Source organism: Rosa rugosa, chromosome 1, assembly GCF_958449725.1.
Source record: "Rosa rugosa chromosome 1, drRosRugo1.1, whole genome shotgun sequence".
Lineage (NCBI taxonomy): Eukaryota > Viridiplantae > Streptophyta > Magnoliopsida > Rosales > Rosaceae > Rosa > Rosa rugosa.
Window position 1 is genome coordinate 53,730,899 of NC_084820.1, and position 26,180 is coordinate 53,757,078.

The 26,180-nt window shown below is 37.5% G+C and overlaps 3 protein-coding genes across 4 annotated transcripts; 2 read left to right on the forward strand and 1 right to left on the reverse strand.

Annotated features, from left to right (window-relative positions):
* Positions 1–1,967: 1,967 nt before the first annotated feature.
* LOC133730575 (F-box/kelch-repeat protein At3g06240-like) lies at positions 1,968–3,107 on the reverse strand. The gene has a single exon (XM_062158138.1). It carries the CDS (start codon positions 3,072–3,074, stop codon positions 1,968–1,970), a length of 1,107 nt encoding a protein of 368 aa, XP_062014122.1. The 5' UTR covers positions 3,075–3,107.
* Positions 3,108–9,639: 6,532 nt separating this feature from the next.
* LOC133725465 (protein Brevis radix-like 2) lies at positions 9,640–13,320 on the forward strand. The gene is made up of 5 exons (XM_062152743.1): positions 9,640–10,197; positions 10,286–10,662; positions 12,008–12,143; positions 12,421–12,806; positions 12,923–13,320. The coding sequence occupies exons 1-5, from the start codon at positions 10,072–10,074 to the stop codon at positions 12,999–13,001; spliced, it is 1,104 nt and encodes a 367-aa protein (XP_062008727.1). The 5' UTR covers positions 9,640–10,071; the 3' UTR covers positions 13,002–13,320.
* Positions 13,321–16,232: 2,912 nt separating this feature from the next.
* On the forward strand, positions 16,233–25,289 carry LOC133725466 (uncharacterized). 2 transcript variants are annotated; one of them, XM_062152744.1, is made up of 10 exons: positions 16,233–16,601; positions 17,300–17,355; positions 18,055–18,388; positions 20,780–20,912; positions 21,408–21,979; positions 22,392–22,734; positions 23,026–23,290; positions 23,481–23,573; positions 24,198–24,647; positions 24,826–25,289. In XM_062152744.1, the coding sequence occupies exons 1-10, from the start codon at positions 16,424–16,426 to the stop codon at positions 25,156–25,158; spliced, it is 2,757 nt and encodes a 918-aa protein (XP_062008728.1). In that variant the 5' UTR covers positions 16,233–16,423; the 3' UTR covers positions 25,159–25,289. The 2 variants fall into 2 exon arrangements, with proteins under 2 accessions (XP_062008728.1, XP_062008729.1); XM_062152745.1 differs by having other exon boundaries at positions 22,398–22,734.
* Positions 25,290–26,180: the final 891 nt, after the last annotated feature.

Genomic DNA, 26,180 nt, shown 5'->3' on the forward strand with positions numbered 1-26,180 from the left:
GGCGTTACCCTTGCTTGGCTGGTTCTGTAACCGTTGTGGTCGCGGCACTACCGTCGGCTCTCGAGAAGACTAGGACCGAAGCACGTTGACAGAGGGTTTGGTGGCACTGAAAGTCGGCTTCTGAGAAGACTAGGACTAGGAGTGTGATCACCGGTAAGAGAAAGAGAAAGAGAGGGAGAGGAGTTACTCTTAGAGAGGTTTGCTCTAGAGAGAACTTAGATCATCTTAGAGATGTTGTTGTTGAATGTGAATGGGTGTTTTAGAATGAGAGGAGAAGGTGTTTATATAGGGAAGAAAAAGAAGAGTGAAATGATGAGTGGAAGAAAAATAATGAAAGTAGATCTAAGTTCACTTGTAAAATATGGAAAAGATAGAGAAAAGATGAAATGAAAGCAAAGCATGAAGGTGCAGCAACATGGAAGTGGTGATGATCTATTAAAGAGATTGTAGAAGAAAAATATATCCAAGGAAAAAGAGAAAAGCATCTAGCTTTCTTCATGTGGGTAGGAAACATGAACATGTGAATATTGAGCTGGTTTTAGGTCAGTTTCTGCCCCTTTATTCCTTCAATTATTTCTCCAACAAGACTTCATTATATGCCTTCGACTTCTTCATATGAAATGTTCCACTATGAGTGTAGATCATCCTAAAAAATTTTCAGATTTTTATTCCATGTGGTTGGGCCGAAAATGCTGCTGGACCTCTTACAGGTCCAGTTTTCCAGTTTTGCTTCTGTAGAAAATTGGGCTGATTGTTTGAAGGCCTTCCACTCAAAAAAAGCTCTTGCACTCTTCATAAGAAATGATCCTTGGGCTGTCTAGAATGGATCTGGAAAGTTTCAGCACATTTCGATTTCATTTGGTTAGTCTGCCGCCCCTCCTTCCTTGTTTAGCTCGGTTTCTCCTAACCAAAGTAGGAAAATGTGCTAAAGTTAACTTTTCATGCTTCCATGCTTCCATAGTAGGCTTTATTTAGCCTCTAAATATATATTTCAAGCTTGTCGATAATATATAGCTTGAGCCACTGACATTGGCTCAATTTCTCCAACACATGCCTTGTCAGGCCAAAATGTTCATTTTGGGTCCAAACAGGAAGAAAGTGGAGGACGAGACGCTGGAAGCCAAGCCCAGAGGTACCGGAAAGCTGCCGGCGTCAAAGACAGCGACGGAACCGAGATGAACCCAGAAACCAAATTGTCAAAACTCGATCAAATCGAAAATCTAATTATACTAGAGTGTAGAGCACGATGAGAGGAGTGAGTTCCATACCACATGCGGCCCAATCGGTGGCCGAAGTCGCCGGAAATTGCAGAGCTTGCTGGTGAAGGTTCGGGCTTCTCTTTGTCGTTTCTCCCTCCTCGTCGGGTGCATGAGCGGTCCGAGACCGCAGGCGTGATGGCGACGAGGAGACGAAGACATCGGTGGTCGCGCGCCGTCGTGGGGTGGCCGGACGTGGAAGTTCCAGTCGGTCGCGGGTCGCGGGTGCATCTCGGGTTAGAGAGCTCCAAGCTCTCTCTCGAGCTTTCTGGATCGTCCATCTGATCCCATGCCTATTTATAGGTTTTTTTTAATATTGAAAAAGTAAAATAAAATTGTAAAAAATTCAATGAACAGTGAAAAAATAAAAATAATGAACAGTCTTGACTGGTCAAGAAAAAAAACAGGTGGAAACCCATGTCCAGTGGCAGTGAACAGTTACTTGACTGGTCGACGCCTTGACTTTTCTTGACTACGGGTGAACTTGCTCTAAGGGCAACACAGTCGAAACCGAAGTGTGAGAGGAAAATATAGAACAGGATTTCCCATAACATGAACAATATTCAAATTGACCAACATAACTTTTCTAAATCCTACTGGTCATGAATCCATTCAATTAAACTACCCATTCTAAGTTACTTTAAGGAGCAAACTGTAATCGATCAGTTATGCACTTATGCATAATCTTTGAAATTGTTTCTCGACCTCTGCTTAATCACTGAGCAAAACCAGACTTTCAATGTAAGCACCGCCATCAAATCCCCTGTCACGTAGCCGCTTCAACCTAATTCCAGTTCTGTTTAATTGCTTGGATTCAATGTTATATAAAGCCATTTCGGTAACCACCACTCGATGTTCATCTCTAATATCTATATCCATATATGCAATGAGTAGTTCATTATCTATGCTAGAGCTGAGTGGAAAATTGCATCCGCTTTTCCCGAGTGAACTAGAATCCACCTTGTTCAAAGACTGCTCCTTCATTATCCATGAGTCAATGGTCCATTCTCCTGACCATTCCAGCCTTTCCCACTCGTATTGAAAGACGCAAAGTGATTCCTCGCACACTAGCAGCGCCGTGAAGGAATTTTTCTTTGGCACCATCAGTTCTTGAAATTCTTCACTTCCCGCATCAAATGCTACAATCTTATATTCTGAACCTGTCTTAGCAGTCCAATATGCTGTTCCCTTTAAAAATGCAGCTGTGGAGTAAATGCGATTGAAGTTTAACCAAGGAGGGGTTACCCGAATGCTCTTCCAAGAGTTTGTGCTAAGGGTATAAACCTCAACTCCAGGACTCCCCATATAAGGATGGACAATCCTCACAACTATGTAATCATTAAGCTCTGGATGGAATCCAAATGAGAGATGGGTAGTACTTATATCAGACAAATGCGTCTCAATATTCGGAAGAGTCCTAGACTTCCAAATAGATGGGTTCCATATGCATATACGACTATTTGGATGAAGTTTTTCATCAGAGATACACACAAGGCCATTGCTTGAACCATATATTCTCAATTTTTCTCTAGTCCATAAGGGATGTCTTAAATTCAAGCACGGCTCAAATGTTTCAGTAGAGAAAAGTGAGTACTGACAATGTTCTGGTTCATCTATTGAGGACTGGTGGTAAGCATACAGATATCTATTGGAGCGTCTTGCTACATTCCTATTAAGATGTGACCGAGCAAAATTTGAGCTCCCAATCAAATCTCGCCATGACTTGCATACACACCTAAACCGAATAAGGGATTTTGAGGATAGTCTCTGTAGGATATCGGTCACAATTTCTTCAGGGATGTAATTGAAATTACTCATGATCAGAGATAATTAGTAAGGTAGTAGACCATAGTCGTCAAAACCACACCTGGTATATATGGAAGAACAAACCAGAATGAGATTAATTTCAAACTGGATTAGAAGACTGATTAATATATCCAAAATACAACTACAGAAGGCCTTTATTCAAACCCCTAGTTAAGGGATTTCCTAAGTTAACAAGAACAAGTAAACCGAAATCAAACAGAAAAAGGAAACACAAATTACTGTTGAAAGAGCTTCTCTATTCTCACTGTGATCTTAGCAATTAATTAAACTCCTCCATAAGCCATAACCACAAATTTGTCGTAACAACATGCTTATATGTAGCTTAACAAGTCTGTTTGGCCCAAACCATAAATGAAACACACAAAGCACTTTTTAAAGTACTATATCTTCTGCATTATTAACCCAAATACAAAGCCTCTGCTTTGCCCCTGCTTTAAACTAAAACAATAACAAAGGTTTGTGGATGCAAAAGCAGAAAGTGCGCTAGTTCCTGTGCTTTTTAGAAATCTAGGGTTGGTGCTAGTACTACTACAAGTACTGGGCTTTGTTCCATCTAATTAGACGCAAGCAAAGCATATAATCCTAATACAATATGTTTTTGACTTATAAATATGCAAATGAAATGTTACTTACAGAAAGCAGAAGGAAGCAAAAGCAGTTAATCACTTAATCTCCCACGAGCACAAACAATCCCATGCTTGGTTTGCAAGGAGACAGAAAGGTGCAGCAAAATAGTCTATATTTAGGCTTAGTTGGAAAAGAAACTACTTTACTCTCCCCATATTATAGTACTAGCTTGCTTTGAGTCTTAAACATCTTTTGTGAAGGAACAATGTGGGACTTTCCACATAGGAAAGAAACACAATTGGTTGTTGTCACCTTAAAGAAAAGCATAACACAATAAGGGAGCTTTATAGGCACTCAATTGTCATAGGGTTCTTTACTTGATCTACTCCACAATTGTCTGCTGGTTTAGAATTATAAATTAATGAGTAATTATCGATCTAAAGCTAATCTATGAAGCTATGTGCATGATTTATATATATTTTTGGCCCACTCTAGAGCACCTTGTCAAAAATTAAGGAATCTGCCGCCATTCTAGAACTACAAACTCAATCAAGCTCCAATTCGAGTTGAGTTCGGGGTTAGGGTTTTGGTCCACCCCCCACAACTCTCACTATATATGATAACTAACAATACAAAAATTACAAGTCAACTAGACATAAGAATACTTTTATGTATTTCTCAAATCAACTCAACCCAAATCTTAAGCCTTAAGAAAACAATGTACCCAAGCAGAATCTATGTATCAGTTCAAACAATTTGAGATCAATCAAGGTTTAAAATTACTTTTTAGAGTATATGAGACTTTATGTCGTATTCTCAATCAACTCAACCCACAAAATGATTCAAGCCTTAAGAAAACATTGTACACAAGCAGAATCAATGTATCGCTTCAAACAATTTGAGATCAATGAAAGCATAAAAATTACTTTTTAGGGTATTTTTAGGTCCAAATTTTATGTCTTAGAGTAATGCCTAACTTTATTCATAAGCTCTAATTAACTTATTCGGTATGGTATTTTAACTTTTGTTAAAGTCCAAAATCAAACTTGAACCATAAACCAATGTACATCAGTTACGTGAAGTCGATCTATTCTAAAAATCTAACTTGTGATCGATTGAGTTGAATTGGACTATAAAATTCTAAATGAAAGTGCTGACCTTCCCAAACAACCGGGTCTAAGTTGACCCCTAATTTCAGCATAGATTTTATAATCATCAGCAACATACATCCAGCAGCGTTCTTGACTTTGACATGGATTTGATCATGACTTCAAGTAGAAAATTATTTGTAATCGTAAAAAAAAAAAAAAAAAAAAAAAAAAAAGAGACAAAATGACCCAAAAAAGAAAGAACCAAAAAAAAAAGTTTGTTGGCCAAATTGCGAAACACACCCTGGGCCCTGGGGTACAGGAGGGGGGTGTGTGCACGTACGCTGAAGCGTCTGTCAAAAAGCGTGTGGGAGTGGAGAAGGCGGATCAGCCGATCAGAGAGGCAGGGGGGAAGGGGGGGCTTTGCCTCGGAAGATGGGCGCTGGCTCTCTCTGTGTGTGTGTGTTTTGCTTCAAAATCTCTGACGAAATTGTGGGGCCCACTGTTTGAGATCCACGCGTGATCTCCATGCATTTTTCTTGGTGCCAGATTCTCTTCTTTCTTTTCTCTTTTTCTTTTTAGTTTAGATTTTTTTCTTTCTTTCTTTTCGAAATCTAAGATGTGTTGCTTTTGTGAGGATTTATCGTTTCTTATAATAAAAAGACAATCTTTTGGAGCAAATCTAAAACAAAAGAGACAACAAAATCTAACTAGAGTTGAGAGAAAATTAGAGTTTGGATTTCTAAAATTTCTTTACAATTTTCAATTTTTTAAAATGCTTAAAGAAATGGCGGCTCGCTTGTCAGTTATCACTTATCTTGGTATTAACTAAGGATGCAGTTGTGGATTTTAAGGAGGTTGGAATGTAGTGATAACCGGTACTTCTTTTTCTTGGTGGGATCCATTTTGACATGCAAGACCAACAATGAAAGAGGCTTGCCAAGAATACTAGCGGTGGTTTAGGAGCTAAGAGATCGACTCTCGATCTAAGTCTATAAAGAGAGACCACACACCAACGAGGCAAGTTGCCACCACCTACACGAAAGCGTTGCCGAACAAGTAGCCTGAAAGAAATTGTCCAAGCCAAACCAAACCAAGGCACAGAGAGGCGACTTGAACCAAAATGAATGTTTTGTATACTCTCGTTGAATTTATAATAAATTTGACATATTTTAAAAAAAAAAATGAAAAAATAAACAGAGTTGGTTGAATAAACGTCATGAAGTAGAAAATATTGTTTTGGGGCTCTTATTTGAAAACTTGAAAGATTTTCCATTTAATTATTTTCTTTGTCAATGTCTTCTAAAGATTTTATCTAATGTTATTCATCTATCAATCATTTGAACTAAATTCGACATGCCACTAATTCAATTGGCTTCACTCATCGTGTTTCTCAAAATATTAACTTTTTATCGAGCCGAACTCACAAGTCAATCACTATAAATTCTAATTAACAATGCCACCGATCATGCACACAAGCGCATGAATGTTTTGACGCAACAAAAATGTGTCGAGCGAGCTGCACCATCCTAGTTCCACAAAGTGTCTACACTACGAAACATGTTTGCCTGATATTGTACGTGTTCCATGATCATGCCCAAAAAATAATAATTCCAAGTTCCATTCACATCGTAGCATCTTTCTAATATCACAAGCTTTAAATATAGTTGTTAAGAACCACTACTCTGTATGATCAAATTGATCGACCAAAAAATGGTATGGCTATAGTCAATACAACAATGACCGACAATATAAATGAATAGGGTATGTGATGGGGGGCTCCTACACTATTATAACTTCCCACCATTTGGTTCATCTTCCATGTGGCATGGATAAAGGTCATGATTTTCAAATTTTTGGTCAAGGAAATTGAGAATGAATGCCATCATTTTGTTCTCGTGGAATTCATTACTTCCATCTTCAACTCAAGTATTCATGAATGGCATCATGTCACATTTTTCTATTTTTGTATATTTTTGAAATTATTATTTACTCATTTAGACTATCGTCAGAAAGAGAAGTTAGAAATCCCATTTATTTTCACATTGAATATATATCTAAAATTATGTGATGTTTGATGTGACAGTGTAACATCAAGTTGTGGCGTATACCACAACTGTCATGTAATATTTTGACAAAAAGATATGCTAAACATATTCAATCATTCACTTTTATATAAGGAATTTCCAAAATATGACCCGATAGAGATATGGGTTTTATGCACATGACTATATTATACGAAATATCATTTTTCCATGATTGATATTTATAGGTGAAAGAAGCATTTTCCCTCTAAAATGTCATAAAGGCAACCATTTTTCCTACTATTTCCTTCTATTTTTGACAATGTCTATTCTAAATCAAGAAAGTGTTATCACACTGTGATTCAATCTTTGCTACATTATTGCAATGGATATTCTCTTCTACATACGTGATGAACATTAAATATTCACCAACACAAATTCAAATTCATTTTCGTCTCCTCCTTTAAATTTAGGAATCCTTGATGTGTGAAGTTGAAATTCAAGAAAAAGAAATTCAATTTTCTTTCCTATCTATTTTTTATTTTTTATATTTACATCGAAGGGAATCGAATTCCTGATTTAGCCAAATCATGACTCAATTCCTATTTCCCCCTCTCCAACTAACCCAAGAGATTTTTCTTTCCTATCTTTGTTAAGCATAAGGAATAAGATTTTTTTTTTCAAAAAAGAATGTTGTGAATCCTCTCATAATTGTAGGGATTTATTTTTCCTTGTCTGTTATATGCATTGATTACAAATTTTTAGAATACATTCTCAGTATTACACAACACAAGAATGAAAATCTCAAGAGAATTATAATCTTTCACACTAAAAAGGAAAAAGACCAAAAATGTATATCATTTTCTCGAACCAAATCAGGTCTCTCGATACAAATTTACTCCTCAATCCAAATTTCTTATTTTCTGAAAACATATAAAAATGCAATTCACCCGGATACTGTTTCTTTCCCAGACATGAAAAGTAAAACTTGTCGGCAACGAGAGCTTGTAGCGGAGACAAAAGACCGGAAGCAGAAGAGTTACAGTGGCAGGTGATGGATGATTGGTCAGGGCAGTCGAGCAGTAAAAAGCACTAGCGTCTTGTTTCAACCTTTTTATATGTTTTTTAACTCTCTCTTTTTTCACCCCGGTATAGTAAAAAAAAGGCAAAGCAATTAGGATTGAGGAATAGTAGGGTGGCGCAGTGCACGCATGACGCAGAGACCAAAACGACAAATTGACACACACACACCCCCCGCGCGCACAGCCACCCTGCTTTATGGGCCCCACCCACACGCACAAAGGGTACCACGCCCAAACATACTCATTAATGACCTAATAAATCGGCTTAATTGCACTCAAAACCCTCCCCCAAATTCTGGTTTCGTTTCCGTTTTGTTTATTAAACTTTTATATATTGCGTTTTGGTCACTGAAATTTGTGTGGGTTTTGCAGTTTAGTTGTTGGACTTACGAAAATATTCACTTGGTCAGTTATTGATCAAGAAAATAATGCTCAACCACCATTGGATGTAAATCCAATGGCAGAGAGAATTATTATTAAGTTGAGGTGTTTTATTTTCCACCATTGGATGTAAATCTAAGGGTTATTGAGCATAAATTCTTTGGTCAGCAACTAACCAGGTGAACACCACTGTTTCTTTGTAACTCTCTATTGGCTTAGGAAACTCATTAGAGTAACTAAATACCCTCTTGAGATCCTTGAACTATGTGGTGTTTCACAGTGTTTGTGTGGATGTATATAAACATCATCCTAAGATGATTAAAATAAATAGCTTGCACAAAGATAACATGATTTCTTATGCTTGAAATGAATATTATCAAAGAATGATATTAATACTGAATGTTCAATGATAACAAATCCTAACTTTTTATATGCATAATTGTAAAACGAGTTTGATAAATCCTGTGAGATATTTTATTAGTCGATAAATTATGTCAGTTACGATATAAAATTTGCCACAACATCTAGTAACGACAAGTTCTTACTTTTGATAAAATATTTAAACGGATGATCGCGATTTTAAGTTGATAACGACAACTATTTACTTTTATCAATATTTATATCATCATTGAATTAGATATTTTTTTAAGAAAAATCTTTATCGAGCTGGATTTCACAAATGTTTGTCTTCTTTCGGTTTACTTTTTTCGACTCTCTTGAGATTGTGGTTGGTTTAGGAAACTCATTAGAGTAACTACATACCCTGTTGAGGTGTTTTGTTTTCCACCATTGGATGTAAATCTAAGGGTTATTGAGCATAAATTCTTTGGTCAGCAACTGACCAGGTGAACACCACTGACAAAGAAAAGTAGACCGAAAGAAGACAAAGAATCGTACGTACAATCCAACTCAACAAACGATCTAATTCAATGATGATTTAATCCTGATAAAAATAAATAATTGTCGTTATCAACATAAAATCGCAACTGAAAGATCTGTTCAAAAGATTTTATCAAAAGTAAATATTTGTCGTTACTTAATTTTGTGACAGCTTTTATGTCGTAATTTATCAACTAATAAAATATTTTCCATAATTTATCAAATTTGTTTTACGGTTATACATATAAAAAATTAGAATTTATTATCACTGGAACAATCATCGGTAACCATTAATATCATTTTTCGATAACATTCATTTCAAGCATAATAGATCATAAAAGCTATTCATTTTGATCACGGTGTATAAAGAGACACGCAAACGCCACAAAGTTGAAGGACCAAAATGGACATTTTGAGGCTCAAGGTCTGAAAATTCGACAACCACGAAAAATTAACGGGCAAATTCTGCAAATAATTACAAATAATAAGCAAGTATTAATATCCGTAATTTATTACTAACCTCCTCCCACCATCCCTTTTGCCCAAATCTCAATGTCCCCAGGAAGCCACAAAAAGAGAAAGAGAGTGACAGATACTCAAAGAGTCAATTCCTTTCTATCTATTTTATCTCTAGGTGGTATAAGTTTTCCAAGTCATTCCGATCCAAAACCAAAACAGAGGCCCTCCCAAATCGCCACCCCTTGTCGTCTTTCATTCTTTAACGGTCACCTGAACCCACCCCTCCCCCCCCCCTCTCTCCGCTTATCTGTCACTGTGAGAAGACTATGAGTGTAACGCACCAGACTCCATAGCCCACTACTATACAATACCGAGGCCACTCTCTCTCTCACTCATTATGTGGAGGTTGGTTTGTTTGAGATCAAATTCTTCACCGAGAATGAGATCCTCAGCTTATTAGCTCCGGCTCTAACTGTGGCTCAATCCTAGATTCAATTCCGATTCCGAGATGCTGACGTGTATTTCCTGCTCCTCCAAGCAGCTCAACAATGGATCTCTGCCGCACCAGGATGACGACGACGGCGTTGTCGCCACTCCGAGGACGAAGCAAGCTCTCAAGGCCCTCACCGCTCAGGTAAAATCCGAATTGATTCTCTATAGTTTGTGGTCAGTGTTGTTGAGCAAAACGATGGAGTTGATTGAGAGTTTGTGTTCGTTTTCAGATCAAGGACATGGCATTGAAGGCCTCGGGAGCCTACAAGAACTGCAAGCCGTGTTCGAGGCCGTGCGGGGATCACCGCAACCGGAACTGTGCGGATTCCGATACGGCGTCGGAGTCGGCGAAGTTCCACTGCTCGTACCGGAGAACCGGGAGCTCGAATTCGACGCCGAGGCTGTGGGGGAAGGAGATGGAGAGCAGGCTGAAGGCGCTTTCGAGCGGCGAAGGGACGCCGGCGTCGGTGAGTGGGAGGACTGAGTCTGTGGTGTTGATGGAGGATGATGAGCCGAAGGAATGGGAAGCGCAAGTGGAGCCTGGTGTGCTCATCACTTTTGTTTCTCTGCCCCAAGGAGGAAATGATCTGAAGCGCATTCGATTCAGGTAGCTTTTTTTTTGCTTTGTTTTTCGAGTTGTATGTGATGGTGGAGATTATTGGTTTTGGTGGAGTGTGAATTGCGTGATGATGATGACATAATTTGGAATTGTGATGTGGTGGTAGTGATATCTGATTCCCTGTGTTGTTTTGTCCTTTGTGTGTTGGACTTGTGCTGTTGTTCTTGATCTGGAAGTATAGCTTCTGATTCCTTTTGAGTGTGATTACTTGTTTTTAGTGTGGGGATGTTGATTGGGGTTGAACTTTTGTGACATTGTCCTTTGTAGTTGGAATTAAGTGTAGTAGTCATGTAAATTGCTACTTCTCACTTTAATTTCGGGCTAATACTTTTCAAAAGCTAAAGCTGTCAATGAGTGAAAGATTTTTAGATTTTGGGGTCATAACAATTTACCATGTTTGTAAGACCTAACTTTTTTGTTAGCCCACCCTATGAGCACTGACCTGGGGATAGTCATCTCCTCTCTTTGCTTCATTCATCTACCAGACTACCAGTGTTTGATGACTCAGCTCGACGTCCACACAGATATGAGGCTACTTAGTTCATTCTCTTGATCATTCCTGACTAGACTTGGGTCTTGGATGTGGTGTCAAGGAGAAAGACATTATTATTTGACCCTTAAATTTGTAACTCCCTCTCTCTGGACCTTAAATTTGGGTGAGGCTTAGCTTTGTTCCATTTCCATACATCTCTGTTTAGAACTCAAAAACAGTATAGAAGAAAATAAGATCCCCATCTCCAAGAATTTGATAAATTAATAGTTGAATTCATTAAGCTCTGATATTTTTGGCATCCGTGCTACAGAGGGGACGGTGTTTGTATAATATTTAGTGCCAGTGGTGGGTGCTTTGGTTTTTTCCAGTCATTCTAAAGGTAGCATAATGTGGGGAGCAGTTTTTAAGAACATATAAAACAACCTAGATGTCTATTGCATTGCATCTTCGTATCATGCACAGATTCCACTGTTAAAACTTTATGTTTTGATCATGCTATTTAACTGGTTGTCATGAGTGAGAATTCTGTGGTAGTTTTTGGTTGTAAGTTGTAACTTTTCTTCTTTTGTCGGTCATCAAATTATGGGTCAAAAGTATTAGCAGTCTTAGTTCCAGTCATAATTGGCACAACTTGGTCCTTATTTGCCAGCAATGGCATCAGTTCTGTTTGCTTGAATTAATTTTGATTTGTCCTGTAATCTCACTCTGAAGCCTGAACAAGTAATTGCTAGATGCTGCACTAGAATCCGCAGGAATTATGTTTAGTTGCTTATCTTGTTGTTAGACATGTTCTCGTAATTTCTTATAAACCTGCTAATCATTGGTTTGTAATTTGACCAGCCGGGAACTGTTTAACAAATGGCAAGCTCAGAGGTGGTGGGCAGAGAATTATGACAAGGTCATGGAATTATACAATGTGCAAAGGTTCAATCACCAAGAAGTCCCACTTCCAACCCCACCTAGAGATGAAGATGAGGTGAGCTTACCCCAAATGTATATTTAAAGTTTCTTCTTGATGCAAGGTTAGGTTTGGTCAAACAAGTTTCTTTTCGCAAGTATTCATTCTTTTTTCTACGATGGCGACCTCCCCTCCCTCCCTCCTCTCTCTGATACTTTATTCATAAATTTTTTTTATTGCCTTAACACCATAAGCTTTGTTGAACAATTGGATGGATGGATTTTTACAAATATATAAGTGGCTCAACTGGATTATTTTGTATTGTTTAAAATACTTCTTTCCCCCTCTTTTTCAGAGTTCAAAGGTTGAATCTTCTAGGGAAAGTCCTGTGACTCCCCCGATGAGCAAAGAACGCCTGCCCCGCAACTTCCACCGGCCAATGGGCGTGGGGTACTCTTCATCAGATTCACTTGATCACCATCCAATGCAATCCCGTCACTACTGTGACACCAGTGGTTTAGCTTCAACACCTAAACTTTCCAGCATAAGTGGAGTCAAAACTGAGTCGTCATCAATAGATGGTTCTATAAGGAGTAGTTCAGAGGCAGATCGCTCAGAGGTTTCAATTAGCAATGCCAGCGATATGGAGACTGAATGGGTTGAGCAGGATGAACCAGGAGTGTACATCACTATCAGAGCATTGCCAGGTGGTGGTCGGGAGCTCAGACGTGTCCGGTTCAGGTACTTAGCTTTATTATTGTGGATGTTAAGTAATTGTGTTTAGGTTAGAGGATGGAAATAAAAAAAATTACTTTATTATTGTGGATGTTAAGTAATTGCGTTCTGTTATTATGCAGCCGAGAAAAGTTTGGTGAAATGCATGCGAGATTGTGGTGGGAAGAGAATAGGGCCAGGATTCAGGAGCAGTACTTATGACTTAGAAGTTAGCACATCTTTGACATGGCGGTGCATGGCAATTGCATTCCTCTTGAAAATGACATTTAAAGCAGCTGTATGTTCTTAGGCTCAAATCTCATCAGAAAAGCTTTCATGTAGCAACTATGTCCCGGTTACTTACTTTGGTTGAATATATCTTTGTGAATTATGGGTTTCTTTTTTAATTTTTCTTTTCTTTTTCGTTAAATGTTAGTTTCTTGGGAATTTGGTGAATGGGTGTGGACAATGGTTCTGATGAGAAATGTTTTCTCACCAGAATGAAAAAATTTCAGTTTAATGATAGATACTTTTCATATTACTCATAGAGCAACTTGCTCTCAGTTTTTCCATCTGAAATGCAATGTCCCTGCTGCCAGTAAACGATTCTAAAATTTTGTGCTCTGATGAGTCTGACCAACATGCTATCGCATTTTGTTTGACCTTGTTCGGATTTTGCTTGCTCATTCTCCACTCGAGGCAAAAATTGGGCCTGTTGGATTTTGGGGAATTTAACCTGGGCCTATATTTAGTATAAGGTTGGGCCTATATTTAGTATAAGGTTGGACATATAATTGGTCTTCAGTTAGTCTTTCGTAGGCCTGGTCCAATTGACATATTGAATTTATTCCCTTTTGTTTTTTCATTAAAGGATTTCCCCCCCCCCCCAAATGACACGTGGCCTCTTGCTCATACCATCTATTTGATTTTTTTGGATTTTCGAAATTAAAAACATGACAATGAGGTCACAAGAGCAACTCCAACCTATATGCTATTTGTCAGGTGTTTTATTTTAAATAGTTTTGATAGAAAATTTCACTCTAGTGGAATTGTTATTGCTGATGTGTATATGGCAGATGAAACTCATATGCTTTCATGGTATTTCTTTTTCTCTTCTCGCTCTTGGATTGAAGCTTGCAGAAAGATATATGGGTTAGAGATTTGGAGTTGATACTTTTTTTTTTTTTCCCGATTGAATAAAAGAAAGTTTACAAAGAAAACCCCCTAATATAATCTAAACCAAGAAGATCAAAGTTCTTTCGGTCAAATATGATTCCAACTTGCAATCCCAATTGAATGTTCCAAATTTGCTAGTGCATCAACTACAAAATTTGCTTATTGCCATGTGTTTGAACTCGATATCTTGAAATTGATTTGCCATACATTTGATATCCTAAACAAAAAGTTTGATGCGCCAACGGTTTGCAAACACATTGTTGATGTTGTCAATTAAGATCTGCATAAAGAGAGATTGCCACTTAGATAATAAATTCTACTTTGGCACATGAATTTTGAAATCTATATTAAAGTTGCTCCAAGGGAACTAGTTGAATATTTCAATGGAGTGCTGTTAATGTAGTTGACAAAGTGAATATGAATTTTAATGCATGTTTCTTAGGAAGGTAGAAAATAAATTACTATAATGGCCAAACATTGACAAATGACAAAATAGAATGATGTACATGTTCATTATTACAAGTTTAAAAAACTTTATTAGAGTTTCAAGTAGAGTAGAAGGCGGCTAACCCTTCTAGTTTAGTTAGTGGTTGAGAACCAAGGCATGTAGGATTGTCACTGGTGCTCCTTTGCAGTGCTTGGCCGTGGCTTGCTTGTTCTTATTCGGAGGTGTCACTGCATGCGGCAATTGTGGATCCAAACGCGTTTGCCTTGTATTGAAGTGAAATCGGTATGGTGAGTCTTGTTGGGGTTGACGGGCTTCTGAGTCTTGACTAATTCGGATGTTCATCGATGGTTGAATGTGAATTGGTCTCTAGTGCAACAATGGTATCTCCTAATAGTTGTCGTTTGCTAAACCTGAAAGCGTGTGAATTGTTTTGGATTGGATTTGGGATTTGGGACCTGGGTACTTTGGGTAGGTGCTCGGTTTTGATATGAGATCCAAGTGGTTTATGGGATATGTGTTGTCTTGATCGTTTGGGCCGTGCTTTGGAGTTAGGTCCGTTATACATTTACATGTAAACCAATGATTAATGAGACATTTTGAGCTATGAGTTTTAATATTATAAATAGGGAAAACATCACCAATGGTCACTGAGTTATGACTTATTCGACACTTAACTCACTGTATTTTCAACAATATCACTTAACTCACTCAGTTTTACATCCGTCTTTCACTTAACTCACTGTCGTTAATTTTGCCGTTAAAAGCTATTAAAATTGAGGGTATATTTGTCTAAACACTAAAAAAATGCATTTCTAACTTTTTTTTTAAAAAAAAAAAGACATTTTTTTTTTCAAATTGTATTTAAGTTAAAAAAATCATTTGTTATTAGAAATCTCATAAATTTAAAAAATTGAAAAAAGTCTAATAAATGTAAATTGAGGGTATATTTATCTAAACACTAAAAAAATACATTTCTAACTTTTTTTTTTTAAAAAAAAAGACAATTTTTTTCAAATTATATTTAAGTTAAAAAAATCCTTTTTTATTAGAAATTTCAGAAATTTAAAAAAATTGAAAAAAAGTCTAATAAATGTAGTTTTTTTAAGTTAAAAATGATTTTTAAGTGTTTTGACAAATATACCCTCAATTTTAACGGCTTCTAACGGTAGAATTAACGGCAGTAAGTTAAGTGAAAGACGGATGTAAAACTGAGTGAGTTAAGTGATATTTTTGAAAATACAGTGAGTTAAGTGTCGAATAAGTCATAACTCAGTGACCATTGGTGATATTTCCCCTTACAAATATATGAGTGAATATAAAATCAATTATGTAGTTCAGATAAAAAAAAAAATCAATTATGTAGTTATTATTTTTTCGCGTTTATGACGGTTATGTCATTATTTGCAAATTGCAATTCCACTCATTATGAATCGATAGTCACTCATAAATTATGTATTTTTTTTTTCATTACATGAGTGAATATGAAATCAATTATATAGTTCTTATTTTTGTCTCGTTTTTAACGGTTATGTCATTATGTATAATTACACTCATTATGAATCGATCCATCGTCATAATTCACTAAAAAGGTTAATATCAATTCCTGTTGCAATGACTATAATACCCTTCTTGCCTTCAGTACGTTGGAAAGCTAAATCCAAGTGTAAAACGATAGACTGGAAAGAGGTAAATTCGGTAATCGGCATTTAAATCCCAAAACCCTACAGTGTGCGGTCCCGTAATTCACCCCAATGATGAGGGGCTAAAAAAAAAAAATCTCCAATAATTAAAATTTCAAGAGCAGCGAAAGTCTTTGAGTGGTAAAAACGTTTTCAAAACCCTTCTCTCTCTCTCTCGCCTTTCTCATTCTAAATGCACCCAAAACCCTAGCCCCTCCTCGCTCTCACCCACCCTCTGCTACATTAGGGTTTTGCTTCCGACCTAGATATATATTATATATAATATTGGGGTTTCCTTCTTCTTTTTCAATTTTTAATTTCGGGGACAGAATAAGTTAGCGATGGTCTCTGGGTCGCGAATCGAAGGTGGTGGGACTCAGATAATCTCCGCCGGAGTGAGGAAAACCATCCAATCCATCAAAGAAATAGTGGGCAATCACTCTGATATTGATATCTATTTGGCTCTCAAAGAGACCGATATGGATCCTAATGAAACTGCCCAGAAATTACTCAACCAAGGTCAGCTTTTGCTCTGCCCCTGTTCATGGGTTTTGTCTGTTTTTGTCATCTTGAGGTGGGTTTTGTTCCTACTGAGGGTACCATTTTGGTTGTAGTGGTTGATTCTGAGTTCATGTTGGAATAGACTGATAGGTTTTGGTTTTATGAGTTGATTATTGAGTTTCGGAGTTGGTCTGTGGAATGTGGAAGTCAGTGGTTGTGTTAAGGAGGGTATTCCGGTGTAAAGGTTCCGTCTTGAACTCGAGTTGTTTTGGTTGAATTTAGTGACAACATGGAGTTCAAATTGTGACCATTTTTGAGTTTTTAATTGCCTAGGGGTTTGTGTCCTTCGACTCTGATTATGCAGGAAAAAAAAAATGATGAGTGCATTTTTAGTGAATTTCTATGTTGTGACCAATCTTTATCTAGTGTGGTAAATGGCTTGGTGAAATTTTTGATTCTATAGATAGCTTGACTGAAATTTTTAGTTGGAGTCCGTACTTCTGCACCTTGTCTATTTCCTTTCATTAGAAGTTTCTTTATAAGAATACATGCGTATATGCTTTGTACTAAACCATATTGTTGCTCTAATTCATAAACCTGTTCATACAGCTTCATTATTCATTGTGTAAAACCTTTAGGTTGTGTAAAGCTTATTTTATGAACAATATATCTGTGTAGTTTTCTTACTATTATTCTGCTTACTTGTTTTTACTCAGACCCATTTCATGAGGTGAAGAGAAAAAGAGACAAAAAGAAGGACGTGTCACCTAAGGTATATTTTGGTTTGGCTAATACATTACTGTTCATATGTCAGATAATGAACACTAGTTGATGTACAAAATTCTTTTTGTTTATGGAGATATTAACTCTTTCCAAAATAAGGGCGTGTGATGCATTTTAGACACTTACTTAATTTAAATGACCCGTTAATAGACAAACCCTATATTCTACCTTTAATACGAGTTTCTATCTTATTTTGTGCCTCATATCATTGAATTGGACTGTTTTCTCACCAAACTGATCCCCAGGAAACTGATACCACATGATGTTACTAAAATGATCTGTTTTGTAGTATACGATCACCCCTCATAGCTCATAGTAATGTCTAATCTAGCTCAAATAATGACTCAAACTTGTCCTTTTTTTTGGGGGGGGGGGTGTTGTGTGAGTGAAATCAACTGATTATTATATGAGGGTAGGATTAGTGTTTGGAAATCAATTTTATGGACTCCAGAGTAATCTTTATCATTTCAATTTTCCAAGCAATTTGTTACTTCTCCCAACTGAAACTATTACTTCACTTTACTCAACTGTTGCCTACACTGTAAATGCTTCACAAATCCCTTTTGTTTCATTATTTGGGAGAAAGTTGTGGTGTTATAGGATTCATTAGGTTTCTATTTGTAATTAAGATTAGTATATTTTTATCAATGCAAACCTTTTAACTGATTTAGTGTATTGATGCCTTTAGAGTATCGGGCAAAAGGTTCCTACCGAGCCGAGAAGACATTTTGAGAGTGCTGGTCAAGGACCAAGATCAAATACAATTTCGGATCGTGTTGTGGAGCCTAAAAGACATTTTGAGAGTGCAGGTCAAGGACCTAGATCAAATACAATTTCTGATCGTAATGTCGAGCCTAGAAGACATTTTGACAGTGCAGGTCAAGGACCAAAATCTAATTCATTTTCTGATCGAAATGTTGAGCCAAGAAGACATTTTGAGAGTGCAGGTCAAGGACCAAGACATAATTCATTTTCTGATCGTAGTGTTAGAAGAGGAGGTTATGTGCGCAGGGGTTTACCTGGTAATTCATTTTTCCCCTGATTTCATTATAGAGTTGTTCTTAATTTTTTTTTCTTTTGATACATTCATTTTATGCATGTATCTATATCTATATACTGTCTATCTTTTGTTTCAAAATTTCATGAACTTATAGTTGTTTCTTGAGTTGCTAATTGACTTTATATGGATGTTTTGTTTTTAGTGGATTGCTAGGCAACTTTAAGTTTAGGTTTGCATATTTTATAAGAACATACTTTTGTGTCTTATGAAGAAGTGGGTAATGAAAGATGAATGCATTCAGCATGGTACATGGTTGTTGTATGAAAACATAGCCTGATCTGTATCTAAATTAGGGAACTCCAGGGTCTATTCACCTATTTTTATGCTTCTTTATATTACCCTGGTGTAAGGATGGTAGAACCACAGACAAGGATAAAGGGTTTTCCACAAAAATTGAAGATGGAATGTATAGGTTCATGTTGCAAGTGTCAAGGATTACAAGGAGCTGCTAAGATCATTGAGAGTGGATTGTGAATTTTTTCGATGAAGGTAGATGTTTGAATGACGTGGTGATGGATAGCAGGATTAGAAAGGTTCCAAGTAAATCATTCAACAATCTGGGTTGGAAAGTACTTGAACAAAAGAGTCTTATCTCCAAGTAGTGAAGTTACATAGTTATGGGCATAGAGACGACATCATAGTGCTGTAGGAGGTAACGGTTAGAAACTGAGAGGCCGCAAAACTAATCTATGAAGTTCTGGCCGGTGATCCTATGAAATACCACAATGTCAGAGAAACTTATGCTGTGATATCATGATGAAAACAAAGTAGAATACTAGAAAATATAAAACAATTTTGCTGTCTCATGTAACAGTAGGTGGTCACAGCTTGAAAATAGAGCATTCATAAGATGTCCTATACTGTGGCTGCAGCTTGATTGAATCTTCCAAACCTTGAGAGAGGAAAACATCTATAGAAAGTGACAGATGGGATTGCATGGTGGTGGGAGGAAGAGGTGGCATATTTTATTTTACAAATTTTGGATGTTCTTTTGGGTACTAAACAAGATTATTCTTCATCTCTTCTGAAACAAGAAGAATTTATCTGTTGAAAATGTGTAATTACTGTAGGTGCTCTCTTGAAACCCTCATCGACTATTTCTCTCGAAATAGAGTCCGGTTATAAATGGAATGATTGTCAGTTATGGTAGTTGGATGGCAATCATTGGATACCTTTTCAATTTGCAGTAGCCCAAGAAAAGAAATTAGGTAATGCGTTGAGGATATATGGAAACTAGTAGGAGAACAGTATATTTTTCAAATTTATTTAGATCTTGGATTGCATGGTCTGGTTTCAATCCACCTGCAACCAATAAGGTGGGAGAGGAGTGCGTCTTGGTTAATACTTCACCTCTGTTGGTGGCAAGATAATTTAGCCACCCCGCTGAATTTGGGTAGCAGAGGGTTGTAGTGTATGATGCAAAGAATGGAAATGGGGAAGAGAGTAGCACGTGGCAGCAAGAGAACAAGGACCACACCTTCTCCATGTACACTAAAGGGAGACTAGTATGAGGAGTCTACAGTACTGGTTCTGATAGGCATTATATGTGCTCCAACTTTCTAACCATTGCTGCATCCCAAAAAAAAGTTGCCAGCAGAAGTGTTTTGTCTTTAAGGAAAAAAGAAGATAGCTTGAAATACAAATTGGTTTGTGGGGAATGATGCAGATGGGATCAGTAGTAGTGGAGAAAGGCAGGGGGAAGATAAAGATAGTTTTGGTTTGGGGGCCAAGATTAAAGCCAATTCATCTTTTCACTGTCGACCTAGACTCGGTTTGTTAAATTCTTCTGATTCAACTAAGGCTCGTTTTGGTTAAAAGGATTGGTAAAAAAGTCTATGAAAAAAAAAGTGTTTGTACTACTGTTTTGTTAATATCCCATATACTGAAAATGAGAAGATGTACCGGTCAGAGTGTTTGCTATAAACTTGTTAAGTGTTGTGAAAGTTGAAAATTACCAAATTGTGAGGGAGGGAATTAGAAAACAATAGATGATTACTATAGTAGAGAGGATTATTGTGCAATAAAAGCAAAAGCATCAGTAGCTTCTGAAAAAAAAAACTCTTGAATAACTTTAAAAGCATCTAAGCTTACAAAGGCCTGGCAAAAAGTATGCAAATATGTTTTTGGCCTCCTTGAAGTGGAAAGCACAAGCTTCCTGTTAAAAAGCAATTCCGAACAGGGTGTGATCATATCTATTGGTAACTTTGTACTGCCATTTGTTCTATGGTATTTTCATTTAGAGTTCCTTTTACATTTGGTGTTTCCAAAAAACGTTTGAAGTTGTTGTGGACTTTCAACTGTTTTACTTCATGTTTCTTTGAATTACTAGTTGATTATTGAATCTTATGTACAGGAATCAGCAGAGAGTTTCGTGTTGTGAGAGACAACAGAGCTAACCAAAATATGGATGGAGAAGTTAAGCCTGCTTCACCTCAATGTACTACATCCACCAACGAGCAAGCGATTTCAAATGTTTCTGAGAAGGGGTATGTTTAGTCTTGTGTTTCTTTAAGGAGTGTCCCTATATTTAGTCTTCATTATATGCCTATTACATTGCCAGAACATATCATAGGTTATGAACAATTGTCTTTATTTGCTGGATTAAAAGGTAGTGTAATCATTAATAGAATTTGTTTGCCATATAGTTGTTATACAAAACAAAAGGTGAAATATCAAGGAGAGGAGGTTTTGCTAACTTGCAGCATTCTGAGTAACGGTGTTTTTTGACCCATTGAAGGTCGGCCTTTTAGGATTTGGTATAAGCAGATGTGATGGGTTGTGATTATTTTTTCTTTTTCTTAAACTCGAGGATAAAGTGACCTATGGGATTGGATAGGCAAAGTAAGGAAACTGAGTTTTGTTTTATCAAGTAATTAGATAATATTGATATAATATAATCTTTGCTGCATATTTATTATGCACCATGTGCAAACTGTTCGATCAATGTAGCATTTATGTTGTTTGTTTTACTCTGCTTTCAGCCAAACAGGAAATTCAAGCAGTCAAAAGCCATCTAATAGACAGCATTCCTCACAAGCATTGAATGGGCAAACTGATTCTCGAATTAGAACGAACGTTGCTAATTCAACTGGTACGATTAGAAAGGAGACATTAGTGGAGAAGCGAGTTGCTCTTCCAAATTCAGTTTCACGGGTACAAGCAGGGAAACCAAACAACTCCCAACCAAATTCTGCATCAAGCACTTCTGTTATTGGGGTGTATTCCTCGTCCACAGATCCTGTTCATGTGCCGTCTCCTGATTCTAGACTATCTGCTTCTGTTGGTGCAATTAAGCGCGAAGTTGGGGTGGTTGGTGTTCGGAAACAGTCTTCTGACAACTCCAAGTCAGCTGTACCAAGTAGTTCTTTCTCTAATTCACTTTTGGGAAAAGAGGGCTCTGCAGAATCATTTAGATCTTTCACTGGTATCTCTAAACCTGATCAACTCAGCCAAACTTCTGAATCTACGATGCCTAGCATGCCGGTCAGCAGATCTTTCGTAAGTAATCAGCACAATGTCAGGGCGCATCAACAACCTGTGGGTCATCAGAAAGGTATACTACTCCACTTGCTTTAAGAATGATCTAAATGTTAATGGAGATCCTCATAAAAATGAATATGTTCTTGCATGAGAAATTTAATAACAAAGTATGTTGGAACAAAGCAGAAGCTTCTGCCTTTCCCGACGTAACTGATTTTAAAAAAAAAATTTGGAGGTGGGAAATCATCACGTACCTCTGGCAAAGCTGAAACAATGTGGAATTTTATTATGTCCCTGCAAAAAATTATTGTATTACCATTGAAGTACTGTTTTATTTGTTTGAAAAAGGAATCCGTTTTATTTTGTTATCTCTTTTGTTTTTCTTATCCAAAATACATTTTTATGTTTAGATTGAGAAGTTGGTATTCCCTTCCAGAGACATTCTTTTTTCTAAAAGTCTGCTAGAGTATTAATCATGTTTCCAGATGCAGCTTCCCAGCCTAACAAGGAGTGGAAACCTAAATCAAGTCAGAAGCCAAGCCCTAATAATCCTGGAGTCATTGGAACACCAACAAAATCTGCTTCTCCTCTTTCTGATGATTCAAAGGTCTCAGAGTCAGAAGCGGCTAAGTTGCAAGATAAGCTTGCCCGAGTAAATATATATGAGAACTGTAATGTTGTGATAGCGCAAAATATTAGAGTCCCTGAGAGTGACCGTTTTCGGCTAACCTTTGGAAGCTTGGGGACAGAGTTTGATTCAACAGGAAACACAGTTAACGGATTTCAAGCTGGAGCTGCGGAGGAGTTGAACAGGGAACCTCCAGCAAGGTATGTGTTATTCTTTTTAACTATAGTAAGTAATTGTTCAAATTTGGTGAGTTGAGTTTGGTAAATCTGATATATGAAGATTCATTTTATATTAAACATTTTGGACATTCAGGCTTTTCGGTTGTTCTACTACAATGAAACAAGTGCATAAAACCTTTCCCAAAAAAAAAAAACAAGTGCATAAAACGTGTACAGATGTAGTTTTAAGAAATTTGTTGTTAATATCTATAAAATGCTGTATCGCTGTATGTGGCTAATTCGGTTCGGCTTATGTATGAATCTCTCTTGCAGTTTGTCAACATCAGTTCCCGAGTCGCGTGGTGATGAGGCTTCCGGCACGAAGCCAGTAGATTTATTAGATGACCAAGTTAGAAATTCTGGATCTGATTTTTCGGCACCGTCTGCAGTGCCTGAGCATTTGCCTGAGAAAAAAGAGACCTCAAGTCCTCAGAGTTTGGACAATTATGCAGATATTGGTTTGGTTCGAGACAACAGTCCATCCTTTGCACCTTCAGATTCGCAGCACCAAGATCCACCAGAGTTACAAGGTTTTACGGTGAGTTCCAGATCCTTTGCACCTCAATCAATTGTCCCATTTGCCAAGTTTGTGTGTGTACCTATATGATGAGTGTAACCTCTGCAATTTCACTAGCCAGCAATGACGTTTGATGTCTTGTCTTATTGTGTGCTATCATTATAAGGCCTAGTGATTATCTCTTCTGACACTTTTCCTGTTTGCAAAGCAGGCATTTGATCCTCAGACTGGTTATGATATACCTTATTACAGACCCAGTATGGATGAAAGTGTTCGTGGACAGGGTCTACCATCTCCTCAGGAGGTATGTTTTGAGTGGTTAAATTATTATGATCTGTAGGTAACAGTGTTGCATACAGGTTTTAGAAATGCCTCTGAATATGTTAGCACTGATGCCTGATACCTTTGTGATTTGAGTCCTTGGGAAGGTCTTACACATTTCATTTATACACATCCTAGATAACGAACCCTGTTGTTTGAATCACTACTACATAATGAACCTATTGTTTGAATCATTACTGTTCTTTTTGATACATCCTTTGGGATTACATCTCAATCTATTCATATATTTTGGGGCACGTGTAATAAAAATCTTGTATTACTGGTATGTTTTAAATCATTTCTGAAGGGAAAGTTAGCTTTCCCTTGTCCATATTCTGTAGTTTTGGGATACAAACAAATTTTGGCTTATTAAGATTTATACATCATTCAGATTAATAGTTTTTGCTTTGATAGGCTGACTGCATTAAATAATGTAATGTTATGTGATTATGGTTCTGTGGGGTTTTGATAAATCTCTTCTTCTTTTTGGCAAAGTTTGATAAATACCTCTAGACACGAAATATTTGCTCACATGTTCTGCCTCTACCTAACCCTGATATATCTTGTGAATTGAATCTCACTGATGCATTTTTCCCTCTAATTACAGTCTTTGAGTTCACATAATGCCAACAGTATTCCTGCATCAACAGTTGCCATGGTACAACAGCAACCACCGCATGTGGCGCAGATGTACCCACAAGTTCATGTTTCACATTATGCTAATCTTATGCCATATCGTCAGTTTATCTCACCAGTATATGTTCCACCAATGGCTGTGCCCGGCTATTCCAATAATCCTGCCTATCCTCACATGTCTAATGGCAACAGCTACTTGCTGATGCCTGGAGGTGGTTCCCACCTAAATGCAAACAGCCTCAAGTATGGAGTTCAGCAATTTAAGCCCGTCCCTGCTGGAAGTCCCACTGGGTTTGGAAATTTTACTAACCCAGCAGGTTATGCAATGAATGCCCCTGGTGTAGTTGGAGGTGCCACTGGACTCGAAGATTCATCAAGAATGAAGTACAAAGATGGCAATCTTTATGTTCCAAATCCACAGGTAATATTCACCATATGCTGTAAGGGGATTTAATTCCAAAATAAAATCATTCATTACATTGATTGAATAAAGGTTGAATGAGAGGTAGCGTGATTGTTGTTAATGGTGGTGCTTAACTTGAGGGGTTTAACATCTCACATTTGTATCGATTACTCATTTGTGGTTGTATATTTTACAGGCGGAGACATCAGAGATTTGGATTCAGAACCCAAGGGAGCATCCAGGAATGCAATCCACTCCATACTACAACATGCCTGGGCAAACACCTCATGCTCCTTATATGCCGTCCCACGCCGGCCACGCTTCCTTTAATGCAGCTGCAGCACAATCTTCGCACATGCAATTCCCAGGAATGTACCATCCTCCTCAGCCAGCTGCAATGGCCAGTCCGCACCATATGGGCCCTGCTATGCCTGGCAATGTCGGAGTGGGGGTGGCCGCAGCTGCTCCTGGGGCACAGGCGTATCAGCAGCCCCAGTTGAATCATATGAACTGGACAACAAACTTCTGATAACCAAAAGAGAAATGTGAATCTAACTCCTGTCAAATGAAAGTAGGAGAGCTGTAGTAGGGTTTTCCTCTGTCAAAATCAATGACCCAGAATTTCTTATTTATTGAATCAATGCTTCATCTTGTGTTCCATTTACAATTTTTTTCTCTTCAATTTAGTGTATTATAGACGTGTGAGAGGTTGCCATCAGACTTATTTATATGTGTCATATACCCAATGATATCCATTGCTGAAAATGAGTCCTGTATATGACTAGAATTAGGAGTCAAAGTGGTGTGACGGTGTTGAAAGTAAGAGATTTAGGAACACGACCCCCTTTGTTTGCAAGGTATCCGTCTCCATTAACAAATTCGAAAAAGAAGCCGAGGGAATATCGAATGTGCTTTTTCTACAGTAAAATAAAACAAAAAAGAAAAGAGGAAAGGGGAGGGTGCTTTTGTTTTTGTTTTAACCTAAATTACTTGCCAGTTGCCACTGGGGTAAGTGAGAGGGACAGGGAGAGTTCATGGTTCTGGTCTTGGCTTTTATCAGAAGAAAGAAGGGGAAGAGAGCCCTTTATTCCTTCATTCCATACCATTCCATGCTTTGTGTCATTGTTCTCTTTCAAGATCCAAGAAGTGTTCTTATTACATCGGGATTGCCAACACATGTCTTCCCTTTTAGTTATTTCCTTGATGTTTATTCAAATACCACAATCCACAGGGATGAGGGTGAAACCCCACATACCAAATCCAGATGAGTTTCAGTTTCCCATGACGTTTCATCCATTGCCCTTAGCCGGGTGCTTGTTTAGTTGTCTCCAACCTATTGAAATTCGGTTCTCCATAATAAAAAATTATTTGATCGATAATGTTGACATGGTGTATCATTGTATTTAAATTCTTTTCAACATATAATAGATTTTTAATTCATGTAGGTTTCATGTAAACTTAATTTGACATATGACATCATTTAAGTGAAACGAGACACCACTCTCATAAAATCGATAACCTTTTGTCCATAACTATAAGCTTTCTAGCTTA

Excerpts from the sequence above, each read along its gene's own strand:
- LOC133730575 (XM_062158138.1), bottom strand. The coding sequence starts at position 3,074 with ATGAGTAATTTCAATTACATCCCTGAAGAAATTGTGACCGATATCCTA.
- LOC133725465 (XM_062152743.1), top strand. The coding sequence starts at position 10,072 with ATGCTGACGTGTATTTCCTGCTCCTCCAAGCAGCTCAACAATGGATCT. Across the intron at positions 10,663-12,007 it reads CTGAAGCGCATTCGATTCAG|CCGGGAACTGTTTAACAAAT; the intron begins GTAGCTTTTTTT and ends TAATTTGACCAG. Across the intron at positions 12,807-12,922 it reads CTCAGACGTGTCCGGTTCAG|CCGAGAAAAGTTTGGTGAAA; the intron begins GTACTTAGCTTT and ends GTTATTATGCAG.
- LOC133725466 (XM_062152744.1), top strand. The coding sequence starts at position 16,424 with ATGGTCTCTGGGTCGCGAATCGAAGGTGGTGGGACTCAGATAATCTCC. Across the intron at positions 18,389-20,779 it reads TGTGCGCAGGGGTTTACCTG|GAATCAGCAGAGAGTTTCGT; the intron begins GTAATTCATTTT and ends TCTTATGTACAG. Across the intron at positions 22,735-23,025 it reads AACAGGGAACCTCCAGCAAG|TTTGTCAACATCAGTTCCCG; the intron begins GTATGTGTTATT and ends TCTCTCTTGCAG.